At 35.1% G+C, this 21,150-nt stretch overlaps 1 protein-coding gene across 1 annotated transcript in view; it reads right to left on the minus strand.

The window, feature by feature from the left end:
* COL25A1 (collagen type XXV alpha 1 chain) overlaps nt 1-21,150 on the minus strand; it is a 220,349-nt gene that overhangs the window by 120,336 nt on the left and 78,863 nt on the right. Inside the window, exons 9-11 of the mRNA XM_053700184.1 lie at nt 6,900-6,953; nt 6,003-6,029; nt 553-597 (exon numbers count right to left, since the gene is read on the minus strand). Of these exons, the coding sequence (XP_053556159.1) occupies nt 553-597; nt 6,003-6,029; nt 6,900-6,953 (126 nt within the window). The remainder of the gene's footprint in view (nt 1-552; nt 598-6,002; nt 6,030-6,899; nt 6,954-21,150) is intronic.

The raw sequence follows: 21,150 nt of genomic DNA on the forward strand, positions 1-21,150 counted from the left end.
AATCCAGCTAGAAGATAATTCCTAAGAAGTCGTAAATAAAACTAAATAAATATTATTTTAACAAAAATATTTTTAAACAATTATATTTTAAATAGGGTTGTTCCTTATCTCCTTCACCACAATACCACTGTACAATCCTCATCATCTATTCTGTCTATCAAATTAAGTTGTGTCTCTCTCTCATGTTTCCTCCAGTGTGATCACCCCTGTTTTTGCCCCCACCACTCCCCTCAGGCCCTCCTAAGCCTCATGCAGTCCTGCCCATCACACCCCTTACTCCAGCCATAGCGTGCCTGGCCCCCTCCCCACACACAAAATAGTGGTGGGCCTCCGAGAAGTGCCCCTATATGTCCATTCTGGAGATGCCACTGATCCAACCCCCTTGCCTTTTCCATGGTACCAGATACCTTCCTCCACAACTTATTTTAACAAATACTCAACCTCCAAAAGTGCAGTGATATCTGAAACGTTTTACCAAACATTATTTAACATTTATTTAATGCCATGCTTTATTAAGAAAAAATTAAGTCAAAGATTTCAAATAATTGTTACCTTTTCTCCGTTATCACCTTTAGGACCACTTTCACCAGAATCACCCTTTAAAAAAAAAAAAAATAATAGTGAAGTTTACAATAGCAAAGGGATATTCTTTCTCTCAAACATAAAGGTTCATATCAAAATGATCATAGCTCAATCAACATGTCCCTTTTTACTAAGCTGTATTTACTAGCAGGCTATTTGGTATAATATTTAAATTTTGTCATAAAAATAGCAGCACTTAAAATATTTTAATGTTCAGTATGTCATTGTCAAAAACATATCCTGTAAGTTAAAGGGACATTCAAGTTAAAATTTAAATGCACATAGATGAATTACATATTTGAATTGAAACATATTTCCAATATACATGTATTGTCAAAAATGCTTCTGATAAAAGTTATCACTGTTTTAGCGTTAGTATTTTTCTCTGCACGTGCATGTGAAGCATAGCTAAATATTGTCACTGCACCCACATTTTAAATAATGCAGCTGCTCAGATAATCAGTGGGGCGTGTTTCATGTCAGCATAGGGTTGCCACCTCTGGCTCGGCCATGTTTTCTTGGACACTTATGAGTTACAAATGCTGCAGGGTGTGCAGAGGGAGACATGCATTGTGCTGCTGAACAGCACAAAAATAGAGACCCTGGACAGCACTAATCATGTTCCTCCCGGCACACCCTGCAGCATGTGTAACTCATAAGTGTCCAGGAAAACATGGCCGAGGTGGCAACCCTATGTCAGCAATGAACAAATTGAGTCATTACCAGATGGTACAAGCACCTTAGGGTCTCTGAGCAAGTGCTGTGTTTAAATGCTGGTGCACGGTGCATACTTAAATACAATTTTGAAACAGCTATAGCTTTTGTTAGAAGCATTTTTGCTAATACATGTATATTACAAAAATGCTTCTGTTAAATACTGAAATGCACCCATGTGGTCTCCAATTTTGGCTGGAATACCCCTTTAAGGTTAAGGGATAGTAAAAGGTTAGGAAAGGTTTAAGGTTAGGGTTGGGGTAGAGTAAGACTAGTTAGGGATAGGTAGAGTAAGGTTAGTGTTAGGATTAGGGAAGAGAAAGTTTAGGCTGGAGTTAGGGCTGTGGTAGTGTGTTGGGTTTATATTATAAATTATAACTCTGTCCTTGACAACCATCCCTAATTACATCTGACTGCTGTTAACAGAATAAACTAAGTTGTCTGGTTATAAAAATGTGTTGCTGGGATGCTAGATCTAGTCTACTGTTATCATTTATCTTTAAATAACTAACTAATAATTTTCATAGCATAATTTATTTTGTATTAATAATTGACCCCCCAAAAATGATTTAGTATGTAATCTAGAGCACACAGTGATTTACTCATTATCTCATATTATCATTAGAAAGAATGTTATCATTCTACAGAAGCTGTGGCTAAGGATATCACATAACAAGTTAATGAACCCAAAGCATTATCCCTCCCTGACCACCACTGCCACCTAAACCTAAACGTTAGTCTGGTGCACTACAGGAACCTAGCTGAACACATCTAGTGAGCTAATGACAAAAAGCATACGTGTGTAGCCCCCAATTACATACTTGCTCCTATTAGTGTATTCCTGTTCCTGAGCCTACATGTGTATGCTTTTCAACAAAAGATACCAAAAAAACAATGTAAATGTAATAAAAGAAGTAAATTGAAAAGGTTCTTAAAATTGCATGCTCTAGTTGAACAATGAAAGTTTAACTTTCATATTCCATTAGTCAGGATTTCTGGATACCCATTTACATTTTATGAACTGTACTATTTCCCTTTACAATAAGGCATTTTGGATTTTGCTTTGAAGCATAGTATAGTTATTACATAGCTTAATATGTCTTGTGAAATAGATATGGTTGCATCCTTTTTATTTCTTTGGTGTTATTTCTAAAATATCACACACTTTTGATGAATCCATTAAGAAGTAATGGACATGAAGTAGCCTTATGTGTTACACTAGAAATGCATACTTTTTGGATAAATGTGTTCATCCTTTTTGTTACCATAGAAACAGGAAGAGGTTAGGTAATAAACATCAAATGAAGAACATTTTTAAAACATTTTCCTTTAAAACAAAAAAAAAGTAAAATATTAGAATGAGAACCTTGTAGTTATTCTTTGCAGTATTAAGCTATTAACAAATCAGCCATAATATGAGTTTATTTTGGCTACTAGTAATGTCTCGGAAATGTATTCCAGATGAAGCTGGTATCTCTGTCATTTCTCCTGGCTACTAATGATTTTCTAATAGTTTACTACAAAAAAAGTGATACCTCAGGCTTTTCCTTTATATAGTAATGGGACCTCATTTACTGTTGCCTTTTAACAGTTTTTTAAAAATGTTTAATCTAGTTGGTTTATTAGTTTTATTATTATGGAAACAAGTGCTTACAACCATTTATTTTAATAAAGATTTATGGGAAAATACATTAGAGTGTATATTTATATATGGCTTGTAGCTATTTTATGCGTCTGCAATATCATTTATGAAACAAAATATGTTTTATTATATTGTTAGAAACATAAAATTGACAATGTAACTATCCTTTAACCAAAAAAAAACAAAATTTTCTTTATGAAAATGTTAGGTTAGAGAAGTTTTCTATGCTATATTTATAGATGCAGATATAAGAAGCAGAGAATAGTTGCCTCTATTTATAACATGTAAGAAGTTGCTTTCTTTAAAGATCTATGGACATAAATGTCCTATTTGCATGTCATATCAGTTACTGAATGTATGAAATTAGATAATGTATACTTATATATTAGATAATATCTATTTATTTTTTTCTATTCATATTATAGTGTTGTACCCTCTTTGAGACCTGTGGTAAACTGTTATGTTCTCCCACAAGATGATGGCCAGAATGTTGCTGGCAATAATAACTAGACATGTGCATTTTGTTTCGGCCGAATTTAGTTTTCGGCCAAATTTTGACCGATTCGGAGATTCAAATGCATCCGAATTTCTGAATCGGCACCATAACTAAAATCCCAAAAAATTCAGAAAATTATTAAATCAGTTTCCGAGTTTTCGGATCTATTATTCATATTCTGAATTTCTCATTATTCTAATCTAAACCACAGTTCCCCGACATCGCCGACACTAACAAAATCACTAAATAAAGCTATTAGCCCCTAAACTGCCATTCCCCGACATCGCCGACACCAACTAAATCAGTAAATAAAGCTATTAACAACCTAAACCACCGTTCCCCAACATCGCTGACACTAACTAAATCACTAAATAAAGCTATTAACCCCTAAACCAACATTCCCCAACATCGCCAACACTAACTAAATCACTAAATAAAGCTATTAGCCCCTAAACTGCCATTCCCCGACATCGCCGACACCAACTAAATCAGTAAATAAAGCTATTAACAACCTAAACCACCGTTCCCCAACATCGCCGACACTAACTAAACCTATTAACCCCTAAACCGCAGTTTGCCGACACTAACTTAATCTATTAACCCCTAAACCGCAGTTCCCCAACATCGCTGACACTAACTAAACCTATTAACCTCTATACCGCCGTTCCCAAACTTCGCCAACACTAACTAAACTTATTAACCCCTAGACCGCAGTTCCCCGACATCGCCAACACTAACTGAAACACTAAATAAACCTATTAACCCCTAAACCACCATTCCCAAGCATCGCCAACACTAACTAAACCTATTAACCCCTAAATGGCCTTTCCCAAACATCGCCAACACTAACTAAACCTATTAACCCCTAAACTGCCAGCCCCCACATCGCAACAACCTAAATTAAACTATTAACCCCTAAACCTAACAACCGCTAACTTTAAAATAATTAAAATAGACCTAAATTAAAGTTACAATTATTATCTAACTACCTATTTAAAAATAAATACAAACTTACCTGTGAAATAAAAATAAAACCTAAGCTTACACTAATAAAACCTAAAATTACTAAATATAAAAAACCTAAGATTACTAAAAAATTAAAACTACAATTACAAAAAATAATAAACACTAAAATTACAAAAAATAAAAAACTACCGTTACAAAAAATAACAAACGAAATTATCCAAAAAAAATATGGAGATATAAAAATATAAATATAAAAAGTGAAAAAGAGTGAAAAAGTCACATACTTCACTTTTTCATTTTTTCATATTTTTCACTTCTCTATTTTTTATATATATATTTTATTTATATTTATATTTTTACTTTTTCTTTTTTTACCGAGTTTTTATATCAATACCTCTTTATGCTTTGAATAATTTTTCTAGTGGCAACTGGCAACTAGCTATTTTTTTTAACAGTTTAAGGTGGTAGTTTTTGTTATTAACATGATTTAATTTGTACACTATGTTTTGCAATAAAAGTTTTTTTTTAGCCCTTTAATAACTGGACTGTGATGTTTCTCTAATTGTTCGTTCCTCATTGGGGACTGTGTACATTTTATTTTCTGTAATCTATGGGAGGTTGCTGGCTAAGATACTATTAAAGCCCTTTGCCTGCCTTTTCTTCTCTAACACCTGAGATCTCATATGTTTGAGCCGTTATTACTCTTTTGTGCAATATTTTTTTTGTAATAATTGCTATTAGATAGTGTTATTATGAATGTAACTCTACTTTGTAATGAATTATTGATATGTTTTGTGACACTTTTTTGTTTTGCAAAACAGATAACCAGAGCTCTGAGGATGTGCTAACTTGAATTGCGCTCAAGCGATTGCATTTACTTTCAACTTCTAATATGAGCGCTAAACATTACATGCGCAAACACCCTTGATAAACCCCTTATCACTCGCATGCTCCACTTGTAATCTGACCCTATGTTGTTACTTCAAAATGTCACTAGTCACTCTATGATCAATAACATTAACATTGGGGTTAGGGTAACCTCTTGGCTCCTGAAGAGGACACCCTTCTTCTACATGGCACCAATAATGGTTAGAAGCAATGAATCAATATTTTATTTTTTATTTAAACATATTAGCATAGGTGACATTCACCCTTTATTAAATATTTATGCAGCATTGCTGGAGTATATCACCTTAAAGAGGCCTTCAACCACAATAGCTTAGGTACAGGGCCGCCATCAGGGGGTGACAGGGGTCACTTGTGTCATGGGCCAGGTGGTGAGGGGGACATGGTGCCATTAGTACCTCAAAACTTGGGCCTGCAAATTGTAGTGAAAAGAGGAATTATCGGAGCAACACATGAATGGCTCCTGGAGTTGCACACGGAGAATGGGGAGGAAGGAGTGGTATATGGAGACTGGGTGAGGGAGAGGTTTGCTGGAAAGTAACATAGATGAGACATTCTGAGCTACAGGCCGCAGATGAAAAACTTTCCGCAACACAGACAGTTTAATTTACAAAACACAATTGTGTAGTGCTTCCATATTAGAATATTAATTAAATGTTATAAACATCTTAAAATAAAAAAGTTAAAATAACCAACCTTTTCTCCGTGTTCTCCTTGATCACCCTAATCAATAAACAAAACATAAGAAAAGGCATCAGACTCACCTTTCCATTTAATTTTCCAGACATTAATATTCTAGTTTACAGGAAGCTATTTGTGAGCTTGTACATGATCTTAATACTGATTACCAAAGAACCAATACTATATAGATATGCTATCTATCATTTATAAAATAATACTGAATCAAAACTCTTTAAGCAGCCCACTTATATGAAATATACTGGACAGAATTTGGAGGCTGAGCAGAACAGTGAAAACAGTGATTTTCTGTCTAGTGACTGTATAAATCTTCCTTTCCCATCTTCAAAATGTATATACTACACATCCATCAAATTGTTGTTGTCAAATCTGTCTTCATTTAATCATGGATATGCTGGTTAAATGTTAATTTAAGCATCATTTCTAGGAAATACATTTTCAATAATGTGTATCTGAAGGGAAACTAAAATGCAAAATTAGCATGTTGCAAATCTTCCATTACTGACCTTAGAACTTATATTTAACCTTCACAAAAGGATGAAACACATATGTTAAGTACTGCTGAAGAGCTGAAAGAATTAAAGTAGATTGATTGTCTAGCAGTTCCAGAGCAACTTTTCTTTGTGTGAGGCTTAACACAAGATAACACACCCTGCCCATTCATTTGGGCTACAGTTGTAATCTAGCCAATAGTTATCTAGCATCAGTAAAGCAAAAATGAATGTTCTAACAATGACATTTTGCGTTAGACTATATCTTTAACAAGGCCTCACCTCGGCCTTCTCTTGCATTTCCTATGCCAACAAGTAGTATTGTTTTACCATACACAACAAACACAAAACCATTTGCCTTGTTTGCATTTTTACTTTAGTTAACCTCTTACTAGCAGATTACCTTTATTCCGGACTCTCCATCTAATCCAGGTGGACCAACTTCGCCCTGTTCTCCCTGAAATGAGAAAGCAAGTGCATGATTAACATCTATAAGTAAAACATTGTTTAAATACTTCCAGAGACAATATTATAAACATAAAACAAACCTTATTCCGTAATAATGTACAGTCAAAGACGGCAATAAATATAGTTGAATAGGTTTTATACATATTTTCACCCCAATTTAAACACCTAACCTACTAAGGGATTATGTTATGTTTGTACTCATTTCATGGACAAATATGGTCAGTAACAACGGCTGAGAAACATGGATGAGATTGCCCCCGCCTTCTATGGAAAGTGATGTGTGGAGCTTATGACATCTTGCATCCAACACACCATTCAACATTGCAGATACACTATTTTACTCATATATTTTACAATGATATGTTTATCCCCAGTTGTTGTATGGCCTTTAATATACAATTTTCATATAAGAAGTATATGACTACAGTTTTGTTGTAAGATCTCAACTGAACATTAAGTAAATGCATGTCTACGCCTCTCCTACTAATGTAATGTCTAATGCTAGCACCACAATACCCTATAAGTATGTACTAATACTATATAATTGCAACAATACCACATATACATAGGCTGAATACAAATTGTTATTAGAATATATTAATGATCCTTTACACTAATAATTCAAATATCAATCAAAAAGACACAGGAGGCATCTCTCTCTTCTCAACCAAAAATAACAGTATTCAAATGATGGTTTGTAAATAGAAAAAAGCAGAACATTGTATAACTGAAAGGCACTTATTATAGGTAGCTGTATTAATGCATTGCAATATGTGATTAAGAAATGGGAGGACGTTACACATTAATAACAGATCAGACACATACTTATCAGTGGATAATAAAGTAATTGACTATTTTAACATTTGTATATGCTTTTTGTATTATACCTTACAATCCCCACTGCAGAATATAGCTTAAAATGACTAGAAACCCTTTTTTTCTTTCATGATTCAAAGGCCTCTATTTATCAAAGTCTGGAGGACCTGATCCGACAGTGCGGATCAGGTCCGCCAGACCTCGCTGAATACGGAGAGCAATACGCTCTCCGTATTCAGCATTGCACCAGCAGCTCACAAGAGCTGCTGGTGCAATGCCGCCCCCTGCAGAATCGCGGTCTATCGGCCGCCAGCAGGGAGGTGCCAATCAAACCGATCGTACTCGATCGGGTTGAATTGCGACGATGTCTGTCTGCCTGCTCAGACCATGCGGACAGGTTATGGAGCAGTGGTCTTTAGACCGCTGCTTCATAACTGGTGTTTCTGGCGAGCCTGCAGGCTCGCCAGAAACACGGGGGCCTCAAGTTCTATCCGGAGCTTGATAGTAGATAGGCCCAAAGCATACAGTTTAACAAGTTTCCAATTTTGCTTCTTTTATTAATTTGTTTTTGTTCTCATGTTATTCTTTGTTTAAGAGATACATAGGTAGGTAAAGTGCACATGCCTGTAGCACTACATGACAGGAAATAGTGCTGCCATCTAGTGCTGTTGCTAATGCTTTCTATCTAAACTGCTGCCATATAGTGTTGCAGACACATAACCTACCTTCATGATTTTTCAACAAAGGATACCAAGTAAACAAAGAAAATATGGTAATATAAGTACATTGAAAAGTTATTTAAAATGCTATGCTCTATCCGATCATGAAAGAAACATTTCGTTTTTTAAGTCCGTTTAAAGAGGATTGTGGAGCTTATTATTTACAGGTCAGTACATGGTTAATTTTAATTATGACATTAAATTAATGAATTTATTACATGCTTATTACATGCTTATTACATGCTTATTACATGTTGGAAATGTCTACTTTAAAGTTGTTACTAAATGGGTTTCCTGTTGTTTATAGTTTTTGCAATTTTTAAGTAGTTATATTTTTTATAAATTGTGATGTACTAAGCCAGTTTTAATTACGTGGTGTTCTTAATCCAGTGTCAGCTGAGCTGGGTTCCTTTCTAATAAAGATAAACAGTGTTAGGTGAAACTAGCCTGACCCACCATACTCCCCAGGCTGATGCCATAAAATATTTTGCAGAAATTAGCTTTGGGAGAAAGTTTATTTTCTCACATTGTTCACTAAATCATAGCAAAAGGGAGAATGTGCTAATACCTTGGTCGGAAATCCCTTTTGTTTGTGAGGATCTGTCACACTTCACTTTCTTTTAAGCCACTCAAAATCTTAGACAGACTTACGTTTTAGATTAAAATGGGCAAATCTTCCCTTGGATATTTTGAATTATTTTACACTGAAGTTTATTTTTTAAAAATGTAAAGATCCAGCTTCTTATGATTACATGAATAGGTAGCCCCATATGACATTTAATTAAAAGGCATATCAAATTTATAAGAGCATATTCTATTAGAAGATTTTTTTATGAAAACTGCAATAGTGCTTTTGCACATATAAGCGCTAGTACTAGTGAGCTTATAAAGGATTTCACCTCCTTTATATCCCATTCGTATTGTATGCTGACCATAACAATTTTTATATGCATGCATCAAGCCGGTAAAGTGACAGCCCAGCTCATGCATGTGACATACACAGCACATTATGCTGATAGGCCCATGCAAGGAATCTCCTTCACTAAAATACGGTTTTAGTGCTTAGTTTTACCATAGCATTGCTTTGTTAAAGAAATCTCTAAAAGATCTTTAATGATATGTTTTATGTCCCTTTAAGTGTAAGCTGTTATTGCCTACAATGTATTACTAGTATATTAAAAATATAGATTAACTCCTTTAGCAGTAAGCAATTTAATACCCCTGTGCAAGATACTTTTTTAGTCTTTTGCACCCATGACTAGCTGTAATTTTATTTATATGAACTGTCCACATTAAAAAGAAAATTATATATTTTATATACAGTGCCAATCCAAGTAAAATACGTTATTTGTATATCTATCTATCTATCTATCTATCTATCTATCTATTATCTGACTATATATCTGTCTATCTATCTATATTTCTATCCATTATACTGTATATCTATCATCTATCATCTATCTATCTATCTATCTATCTATCTATCTATCTATCAATCTATCTATCTATCTATCTATCTATCTATTATATATCTATCTATTTATCTATCATCTATCTATTATATATCTATAATCTATGTCTCTCTATCTATCTATCTATCTATCTATCTATCTACCTACCTCTCTCTCTTTCTATCTATCTATTTAAAGCCACATCATGTGTGTTAGTGATTCAGCAACATAACGGTTCTAAATATTTTTTTTACTTGGTTCTTTGAATTCAGTTGGGTCTAGACTATTGTACATCATTTTAACAAACTATCGCCTAGATTTAGAGTTCTGCGTTAGCCGTCAAAAGCAGCGTTAAGGGGTCCTTACGCTGCTTTTTGCGTATCCTATCTTTTCAATGGGATCTTCCTAACGCCGGTATTTAGAGTCTTGGCTGAAGTGAGCGGTAGAGCCTCTACCGACAAGACTCCCTCAGCAGGAAAAAGTCAGTAGTTAAGAGCTTTCTGGGCTAACATCGGTTTATAAAGCTCTTAACTACTGTGCTCTAAAGTACACTAACACCCATAAACTACCTATGTACCCCTAAACCCAGGTCCCCCCACATCGCCGGCACTCTAATAAAAAATGTTAACCCCTAATCTGCCGACCACCTACATTATTCCTATGTACCCCTAATCTGCTGCCCCTTACATCGCCGACACCTACATAATATTTATTAACCCCCAATCTGCCCCCCCCCAACGTCGCCGCTACCTACCTACACTTATTAACCCCTAATCTGCTGACTGGACCTCGCAGCTACTCTAATAAATGTATTAACCCCTAAACCGCCTCACTCCCGCCTCAAAACCCTATAATAAATAGTATTAACCCCTAATCTGCCCTCCCTAACATCGTCGACACCTAACTACAAGTATTAACCCCTAATCTGCCGACCGGACCTCGCCGCTACTCTAATAAATGTATTAACCCCTAAAACTAAGTCTAACCCTAACCCTAACACCCCCCTAAATGAAATATAATTTTAATCTAACGAAATAAATTAAATCTTATTAACTAAAGTCTTCCTATTTAAAACTAAATACTTACCTTTAAAATAAACCCTAATATAGCTACAATATAACGAATAATTATATTTGAGCTATTTTAGGATTTATATTTATTTTACAGGCAACTTTGTATTTATTTTAACTAGGTACAATAGTTATTAAATAGTTATTAACTATTTAATAGCTACCTAGTTAAAATAATTACAAAATTACCTGTAAAATAAATCCTAACCTAAGTTACAATTAAACCTAACACTACACTATCATTAAATGAATTCAATAAATTAACTACAATTACATACAATTAAATAAACTAAACTAAATTACAAAAACAAACAAACACTAAATTACAAAAAATAAAAAAAGATTACAATAATTTTAAGCTAATTACACCTACTCTAAGCCCCCTATTAAAATAACAAAGCCCCCCAAAATAAAAAAATTCCCTACCCTATTCTAAATTAAAATAGTTAAAAGGGCTTTTTGCAGGGCATGCCCCAAAGAAATCAGCTCTTTTGCCTGTAAAAAAAAAAACACAATACCACCCCCCAACATTACAACCCACCACCCACATACCCCTACTCTAACCCAAACCCCCCTTAAATAAACCTAACACTACCCCCCTGAAGATCTCCCTACCTTGAGTCGTCTTCACTCGGCCGAGCACCGATGGACCAAAAGAAGACATCCTGAGCGGCAGAAGTCTTCATCCTATCCGGGCAGAAGAGGACATCCGGACCGGCAGACATCTTCATCCAAGCGACATCTTCTATCTTCATCCATCCGACGAGGAGCGGCTCCATCTTCAAGATCGGAACAGCCAATAGAATGCGAGCTCAATCTGATTGGCTGATTGGATCAGCCAATCGGATTGAACTTGAATCTGATTGGCTGATTCAATCAGCCAATCAGATTTTTCCTACCTTAATTCCGATTGGCTGATAGAATCCTATCAGCCAATCGGAATTCGAGGGACGCCATCTTGGATGACGTCACTTAAAGGAACCTACATTCGTCGGTAGGAAGACGATGTTCCGCACCGGAGGTCTTGAAGATGGAGCCGCTCCTCGTCGGATGGATGAAGATAGAAGATGCCGCTTGGATGAAGATGTCTGCCAGGCCGGATGTCCGCTTCTGCCCGGATAGGATGAAGACTTCTGCCACTCCGGATGTCTTCTTTTGGTCCATCGGTGCTCGGCTGAGTGAAGACGACTCAAGGTAGGAAGATCTTCAGGGGGTAGTGTTTTGGGGCATGCCCCGCAAAAATCCCTTTTAAGGGTTGGTAAGGTAATAGAGCTGTTAACTATTTTAATTTAGAATAGGGTAGGGAATTTTTTTATTTTGGGGGGCTTTGTTATTTTATTAGGGGGCTTAGAGTAGGTGTAATTAGCTTAAAATTATTGTAATCTTTTTTTATTTTTTGTAATTTAGTGTTTTGTTTTTTGTTTTTTTTGTAATTTAGTTTAGTTTATTTAATTGTATGTAATTGTAGTTAATTGATTTAATTTATTTATTGATAGTGTAGTGTTAGGTTTAATTGTAACTTAGGTTAGGATTTATTTTACAGGTAATTTTGTAATTATTTTAACTAGGTAGCTATTAAATAGAAAATAACTATTTAATAGCTATTGTACCTAGTTAAAATAAATACAATGTTGCCTGTAAAATAAATATAAATCCTAAAATAGCTACAATATAATTATTCGTTATATTGTAGCTATATTAGGGTTTATTTTACAGGTAAGTATTTAGCTTTAAATAGGAAGACTTTAGTTAATAATATTTAATTTATTTCGTTAGATTAAAATTATATTTAATTTAGGGGGTTGTTAGGGTTAGACTTAGCTTTAGGGGTTAATACATTTATTATAGTAGCGGCAAGGTCTGGTCAGCAGATTAGGGGTTAACACTTGAAGTTAGGTGTTGGCGATGTTAGGGAGGGCAGATTAGGGGTTAATACTATTTATTATAGGGTTTTTGATGCAGGAGTGAGGCGGTTTAGGGGTTAATACATTTATTAGAGTAGCGGCGAGGTCCGATCGGCAGATTAGGGGATAATAAGTGTAGGTAAGGTAGCGGCAATGTTGGGGGGGGGCAGATTAGGGGTTAGTAAAAATAATATAGGGGTCGGTGATGTTAGGGGCAGCAGATTAGGGGTACATAGGTATAATGTAGGTTGCAGAGGTGTAAGGAGCGGCAGATTAGGGGTTAATAATATAATGCAGGGGTCAGCGATAGTGGGATCGGCAGATTAGGGGTTAATAAGTGTAAGGTTAGGGGTGTTTAGACTCAGGGTTCATGTTAGGGTGTTAGGTGCAGACTTAGAAAGTGTTTCCCCATAGGAAACAATGGGGCTGCATTAGGATCTTAACGCTGCTTTTTTGCAGGTGTTAGGTTTTTTTAAGCCCAAACTGCCCCATTGTTTCCTATGGGGGAATCGTGCACAAGCACATTTTTACAGCTAGCCACTACCGTAAGCAACGCTTGTATTGAGAGTTGAAGTGGCGGTAAATATGCCTGTACGCTCCCTTTTTGGAGCCTAACGCAGCCCTTCAGAGAACTCTCAATACCAGCGTTGTTTAAAAGGTGCGGGGGGGGGGGAATCACGAGTAGCTAACGCACCCCTTTGGCCGCAAAACTCTAAATCTAGGCGTATTTTCTTTTATACAATAAAACAATATTCATTTTTGTGGCCTTTACAAAGTCATTTATATTCAACATTAATTTTCTAAGTTTTAGCTTAAACATAAATTGATCTATTTAAAAATAGCTTTTTTATTTAAATTTAAAATGATTTCAGTAATGCTCATTATATTAATAACATAACATGGGGTCTGCAGTAAATGAAAAATATGTCAACAAGATGCTTATTGCTATTTCCTTACTGACTGGTCTTATTATGTCCCTCAGAAATAGTTTCATTGATTTGTTTCACATTGCCCTGTTTCGGCCTAAAAACAATGTCCACCTGGAACCATCAACATCGGAGAATACTTTTATGAACATGAAATTATAAAAAATATTCCATTAAAATCAGCAATAAATAAAGACTAGTTACACTATTAAAAGATCATGTAGGGCATGCATCAGTTCCTTCAGCTGATGAGGTGTCATTAACATACTTCTTGAACTCTTGATTGAATATTTGCAATTTTCTTATTAAAGATGAAGTGCTGCTCTGATGCTTTACAGCATTTCACAATAAAAAAAATATTCCACTTTCAATAAACACTTGAAAACAATATCTCATTTCAGTATTTTTCTCCACTTCTTGAGGATTAAAACTTGTCATATTTTCCAGACACAGCAATATTATTAATTTTCATGACAGTGCAACCCATGATTCTTGAAAACTTAAATAGGCACTAACATATTTGTAGTTCATGCTGAAGAAAAACCTATATCAATAAATTTTGGTATAATAGAAAACATGTTGCCTGTATTTACATGTTATAGTAATTTAATGCCCGCCCAGCAGCTGAAATGTAATTTGTTCAAACCTAGTTCCTGTGTTTGCTTACTTAAATAATGGAAAATCAGCTATACTGTTTTTATAGATGGGTTGTATATCTGTAGCACTTAGATCTATACTGCAGCTTACAAGAATATGGTTCTCCAAAGTTTTATATCATAAAAACTATTTTTTGACAACTAAAAGCTTCTTGTTGTCACCCTTAAAGGGACACTGAACCCAATTTTTTTTGTGAGTCAGATAGAGCATTTCATTTTAAGCATCTTTCTAATTTACTCCTATTATCAAATTTTCTTCATTCTCTTGGTATCTTTATTTGAAAAGCAAAGTTTAGATGCCAGCCCATTTTTAGTGAACAACCTGGGTTGTTCTTGCTGATTGGTGGATAAATACACCCACCAATAAACAAGTGCTGCCCAGGGTACTGAACCAAAAATTGGCTGGCTCCTTAGCTTAGATGCTTGCTTTTTCAAATAAAGATAGCAAGAGAATGAAGAAAATTTGATAATAGGAGTAAATTAGAACATTGCTTAAAATTGCATGCTCTATCTAAATCACAAAAGAAAAAAATTTGGGTTCAGTGTCCCTTTAAGCTCTTAAGAAAACCTTACAATGTCACAGTTCATAAAAGGGGTTAGGAAAAAACTTCTTTCAGATTCTTTATTCTTGGAGAGTGTCCTCTTTAATAGGATCTGTTTGTTTTGGTAGGATATATGGGATGTTGGGGGGACAGTATTTTTTTTCTCTGCTTGGTTTCTGGTGTACAGAGCAGGTATTAGACAATTTAACTCTTCATTTGAAGAGATTGCATACACCATTTCTTTAGTTAATAAAAAAGCACCATTGATCCAAAACTAAAGGTTCTGTGCACTCATGCATGTCTAGGAGCATTTATATCAATATGTTTACTGTAGCTTCATATACCTTATGTCTTTTTTGGATACTGAACAAATTTCCAGCCCTCTTACAACTGTTTGTATTAAACTTTTGCATGGAGCTTTTGTATTTCAAATAAAAGTAATATTAATTTGATGTTCCAGCTATTACCTGCAAATGTAAGATACAGCAGAGAAGCTTGTCATACCATTCAGACATTTCACAGTATTTCCTTGTGTCTTGTTAATGAATTGTCAATGGTAGAATTTCATTTGAAATCTGCTGGAAGTAGATATGAGCGAGAGACAGATGAAGAAAGGGAGGCAGAGGCCTGCCTGGATTTATAAATGCTCCTAAGATTGCAGAGGTTGTAAAAGCAAGATTATAATTAATCTATATTATCTATTCCCAATAGTGGGTGTTCCTGCCATTTTCATCTATAATTGTGTGAGGTTCCAAATACATGATATCTCACAGATCAAACGTAATTACAATTGTAATTGTAAAATATTTACGTCTGTTTTTTTATGGTAAAGAACAAGGGGCCGATTTATCAACCCCCTTTATTGAGGCAAATGTATCTGTTTCTGCGCGAGCCTTCAGACTCTCCGGAAACAGGAGTTAAGAAGCAGCGGTCTCTGAGGTGGCGGACAGCAATCTGCCCGATCACATACGATAGGGTTGATTGACACCCCCTGCTAGTGGCCGATTGGCCGCAAATGTGCAGGGGGTGGCATTGCACAAGCATTTCTAGTGAAATGCTTGTGCAATGATTAATGCTGACATATGCTGCAGTGAATGCTTTTCATGAGGTATTAGTTTTACAAACAAGGTTTATGGAATCTAGGCCAGAGAAATAAAAAAGAGAGAGAATGAAAGACAGCACAAGAGAAACACAGAGAGAAAGAGAAACATGCAGAAAGCTGTTGTAGAGAGTTCAATGGCTTCTAATGTCCCATTGACTACCTTGTTATTCTATGTAGTCCATTCATTAAAGAATTTGGAGATTAGTGATCGTAAAATGTTACATTACATAGGATTCTAAAAAAGTTTGGCTGGACTTCTTTGTGTCAATTCATTTTACTCTCCTTATTCGTGATGGGCATATTGTCCTCTGGTTTTAGCTGTAGCTTGGCCTTGGCAAAGCAGTTTTTACTCCTAGCATCATGAAAGTGCTGAATATGGAGACTGCAAAGGTTTTCTGTCATCTCTTGGCCTTATTCCTATGTGGATATTGCATAGCTGAAATGGTTTGGATCTCCATAGCCTAATAAGGACATCTCTTGCTTCCTTTTATATTATGATATCAGTCATTTTCCACACCCTTCCCTTAGAACTTAATCAATCAGTCTCTCACAGACAAAGTATATCTCCTTAGATCATTTCTGAATACATACTATATATGCCAAATTAGAATAATAAAATACCCCACAAAGTACCATACAGCCCAAAACTGTATTTTGTAAACTTTTCTATGTTGCTTTATACCAATCCTTATTTAATGAGAAAGAAAACCAAGAAAATGGGTATCCTACCCTGCAAATGTTTTTCATTCAACACACGTGCATATATTCTCTTCTCCAGCTCTTTATAATAAATGATCCATAAAATGTGAAAAAGCTAGACACATTGATCATGGAGCTATGTAAACAAAGTAACTCTTCCTATATAAAACCATATAAACCCATATGCCATCACATAAACCTATATGCCATCATATAAACCTACAGTATATGCCATCATTAAACCTATGCACCATCATATAAACCTATGTGTCATCATATAATCCTATATGCCACCATATAAACCTATATGCCATCATATAAACCTATGTGCCATCATATAAACCTATATGCCATCATATAAATCTATATGCCATTATATAAACCTATGTGCCATCATATAAACCTATATGCCATCAAATAAACATATGTGTCATCATATAAACCTATATGACATTATATAAATCTATGTGCCATCATATAAACCTATATGCCATCATATAAACTTATATGCCCTCATATAAACCTATGTGTCATCATATTAACATTTATGCCATCATATAAATCTATGTGCCATCATATAAACCTCAGTATGTGCCATCATATATACCTATATACCATCATATAAACCTATATGCCATCATATAAACCTATGTGCCATCATATAAACCTAAATGCCATCATATAAACATATGTGCCATCATATAAACCTATATGCCATCATATTAACCTATATGCCATCATATAAACCTATGCACCATCATATAAACCTATGTGCCATCATATAAACCTATATTTCATCATATAAACCTATATGCCATGATATAAACCTATGTGCCATCATATAAACCTATATGCTATGATATAAACCTATATGCCATCATATAAACCTATATGCCATCATATAAACCTATGTGCCATCATATAAACCTAAATGCCATCATATAAACATATGTGCCATCAAATAAACCTATATGCCATCATATTAACCTATATGCCATCATATAAACCTATGCACCATCATATAATCCTATGTGCCATCATATAAACCTATATGCCATCATATAAACCTATATGCCATCATATAAACCCATATGCCATCATATAAACCTACAGTATATGCCATCATTAAACCTATGCACCATCATATAAACCTATGTGCCATCATATAAACCTATATGCCATCATATAAACCCATATGCCATCATATAAACCTACAGTATATGCCATCATTAAACCTATGCACCATCATATAAACCTATGTGCCATCATATAAACCTATATGCCATCATATAAACCTATGTGCCATCATATAAACCTATATGCCATCATATAAATCTATGTGCCATCATATAAACATATATGCCATCATATAAATGTATATGCCATCATATAAACCTATGTGCCATCATATAAACATATATGCCATCATATAAATCTATGTGCCATCATATAAACCTATATGCCATCATATAAATCTATGTGCCATCATATAAACCTCAGTATGTGCCATCATATAAACCTATATGCCATCATATAAACCCATATGCCATCATATAAACCTACAGTATATGCCATCATTAAACCTATGCACCATCATATAAACCTATGTGCCATCATATAAACCTATATGCCATCATATAAACCTATATGCCATCATATAAACCTATGTGCCATCATATAAACCTATATGCCATCATATAAACCTATGTGCCATCATATAAACCTATGTGCCATCATATAAACCTATATGCCATCATATAAATCTATGTGCCATCATATAAACATATATGCCATCATATAAATCTATATGCCATCATATAAACCTATATGCCATCATATAAACCTATATGCCATCATATAAAGCTATGTGCCATCATATAAATGTATATGCCATCATATAAACCTATGTGCCATCATATAAACCTATATGCCATCATATAAAGCTATGTGCCATCATATAAACCTCAGTATGTGCCATCATATAAACCTATATGCCATCATATAAACCTATGTGCCATCATATAAAGCTATGTGCCATCATATAAACCTATATGCCATCATATTAACCTATATGCCATCATATTAACCTATATGCCATCATATAAACCTATGTACCATCATATAAACCTATGTGCCATCATATAAACCTATATGCCATCATATTAACCTATATGCCATCATATTAACCTATATGCCATCATATAAACCTATGCACCATCATATAAACCTATGTGCCATCATATAAACTTATATTTCATCATATAAACCTATATGCCATGATATAAACCTATGTGCCATCATATAAACCTATATGCTATGATATAAACCTATTGCCATCATATAAACTTATGTGCCATCATATAAACTTATATGCCATCATATAAACCACTAAGTACAATTTCTTACTGTGAGAAATCATTGTTGTTATTAAACTCAGAATAAATTATATAACAATTACAGCCTTACTGTGCTACAACCTACAATTAATTTCAAACGTCCCCCAAACTTTCCATTTGTGCATAACTTAGTTTTTTCTCTAAAGACTAAGGCCTAGATTTAGAGTTCGGCGGTAGCCGTCAAAACCAGCGTTAGAGGCTCCTAACGCTGGTTTTGGGCGCCCGCTGGTATTTGGAGTCAGTGATTAAAGGGTCTAACGCTCACTTTTCAGCCGCGACTTTTCCATACCGCAGATCCCCCTACGCCATTTGCGTAGCCTATCTTTTCAATGGGATCTTTCTAACGCTGGTATTTAGAGTCGTTTCTGCAGTGAGCGTTAGAGCTCTAACGACAAAATTCCAGCCGCCTGAAAAAAGCAGGAGTTAAGAGCTTTCTGGCTAACGCCGGTTTCTAAAGCTCTTAACTACTGTACCCTAAAGTACACTAACACCCATAAACTACCTATGTACCCCTAAACCGAGGTGCCGCCACTCGATTAAAATAATTAACCCCTAATCTTCCGACCGCAAATCGCCGCCACCTACGTTATCCCTATGTACCCCTAATCTGCTGCCCCTAACATCGCCGACCCCTATGTTATATTTATTAACCCCTAATCTGCCCCCCACAACGTCGCCGACACCTACCTACACTTATTAACCCCTAATCTGCCGAGCGGACCTGAGCGCTACTATAATAAATGTATTAACCCCTAATCCCCCTCACTAACCCTATCATAAATAGTATTAACCCCTAATCTGCCCTCCCTAACATCGCCGACACCTACCTTCAATTATTAACCCCTAATCTGCCGACCGGAGCTCACCGCTATTCTAATAAATGTATTAACCCCTAAAGCTAAGTCTAACCCTAACACTAACACCCCCCTAAGTTAAATATAATTTTTATCTAACGAAATAAATTAACTCTTATTAAATAAATGATTCCTATTTAAAGCTAAATACTTACCTGTAAAATACATCCTAATATAGCTAAAATATAAATTATAATTATATTATAGCTATTTTAGGATTAATATTTATTTTACAGGTAACTTTGTAATTATTTTAACCAGGTACAATAGCTATTAAATAGTTAAGAACTATTTAATAGTTACCTAGTTAAAATAATAACAAAATTACCTGTAAAATAAGTCCTAACCTAAGATATAATTAAACCTACCACTACCCTATCAATAAAATAATTAAATAAACTACCTACAATTACCTACAATTAACCTAACACTACACTATCAATAAATTAATTAAACACAATTCCTACAAATAAATACAATTAAATAAACTATCTAAAGTACAAAAAATAAAAAAGATCTAAGTTACAGAAAATAAAAAAATATTTACAAACATAAGAAAAATATTACAACAATTTTAAACTAATTACACCTACTCTAAGCCCCCTAATAAAATAACAAAGACCCCCAAAATAAAAAATTCCCTACCCTATTCTAAAATACAAAAATTACAAGCTCTTTTACCTTACCAGCCCTGAACAGGGCCCTTTGCGGGGCATGCCCCAAGAATTGCAGCTCTTTTGCCTGTAAAAAAAAACATACAATACCCCCCCCCCAACATTACAACCCACCACCCACATACCCCTAATCTAACCCAAACCCCCTTAAATAAACCTAACACTAATCCCCTGAAGATCTTCCTACCTTGTCTTCACCATCCAGGTATCACCGATCCGTCCTGGCTCCAAGATCTTCATCCAACCCAAGCGGGGGTTGGCGATCCATAATCCGGTGCTCCAAAGTCTTCCTCCTATCCGGCAAGAAGAGGACATCCGGACCGGCAAACATCTTCTCCAAGCGGCATCTTCTATGTTCTTCCATCCGATGACGACCG

The sequence above is a fragment of the Bombina bombina genome, chromosome 2 (genome assembly GCF_027579735.1).
Source record: "Bombina bombina isolate aBomBom1 chromosome 2, aBomBom1.pri, whole genome shotgun sequence".
Taxonomy (NCBI): domain Eukaryota; kingdom Metazoa; phylum Chordata; class Amphibia; order Anura; family Bombinatoridae; genus Bombina; species Bombina bombina.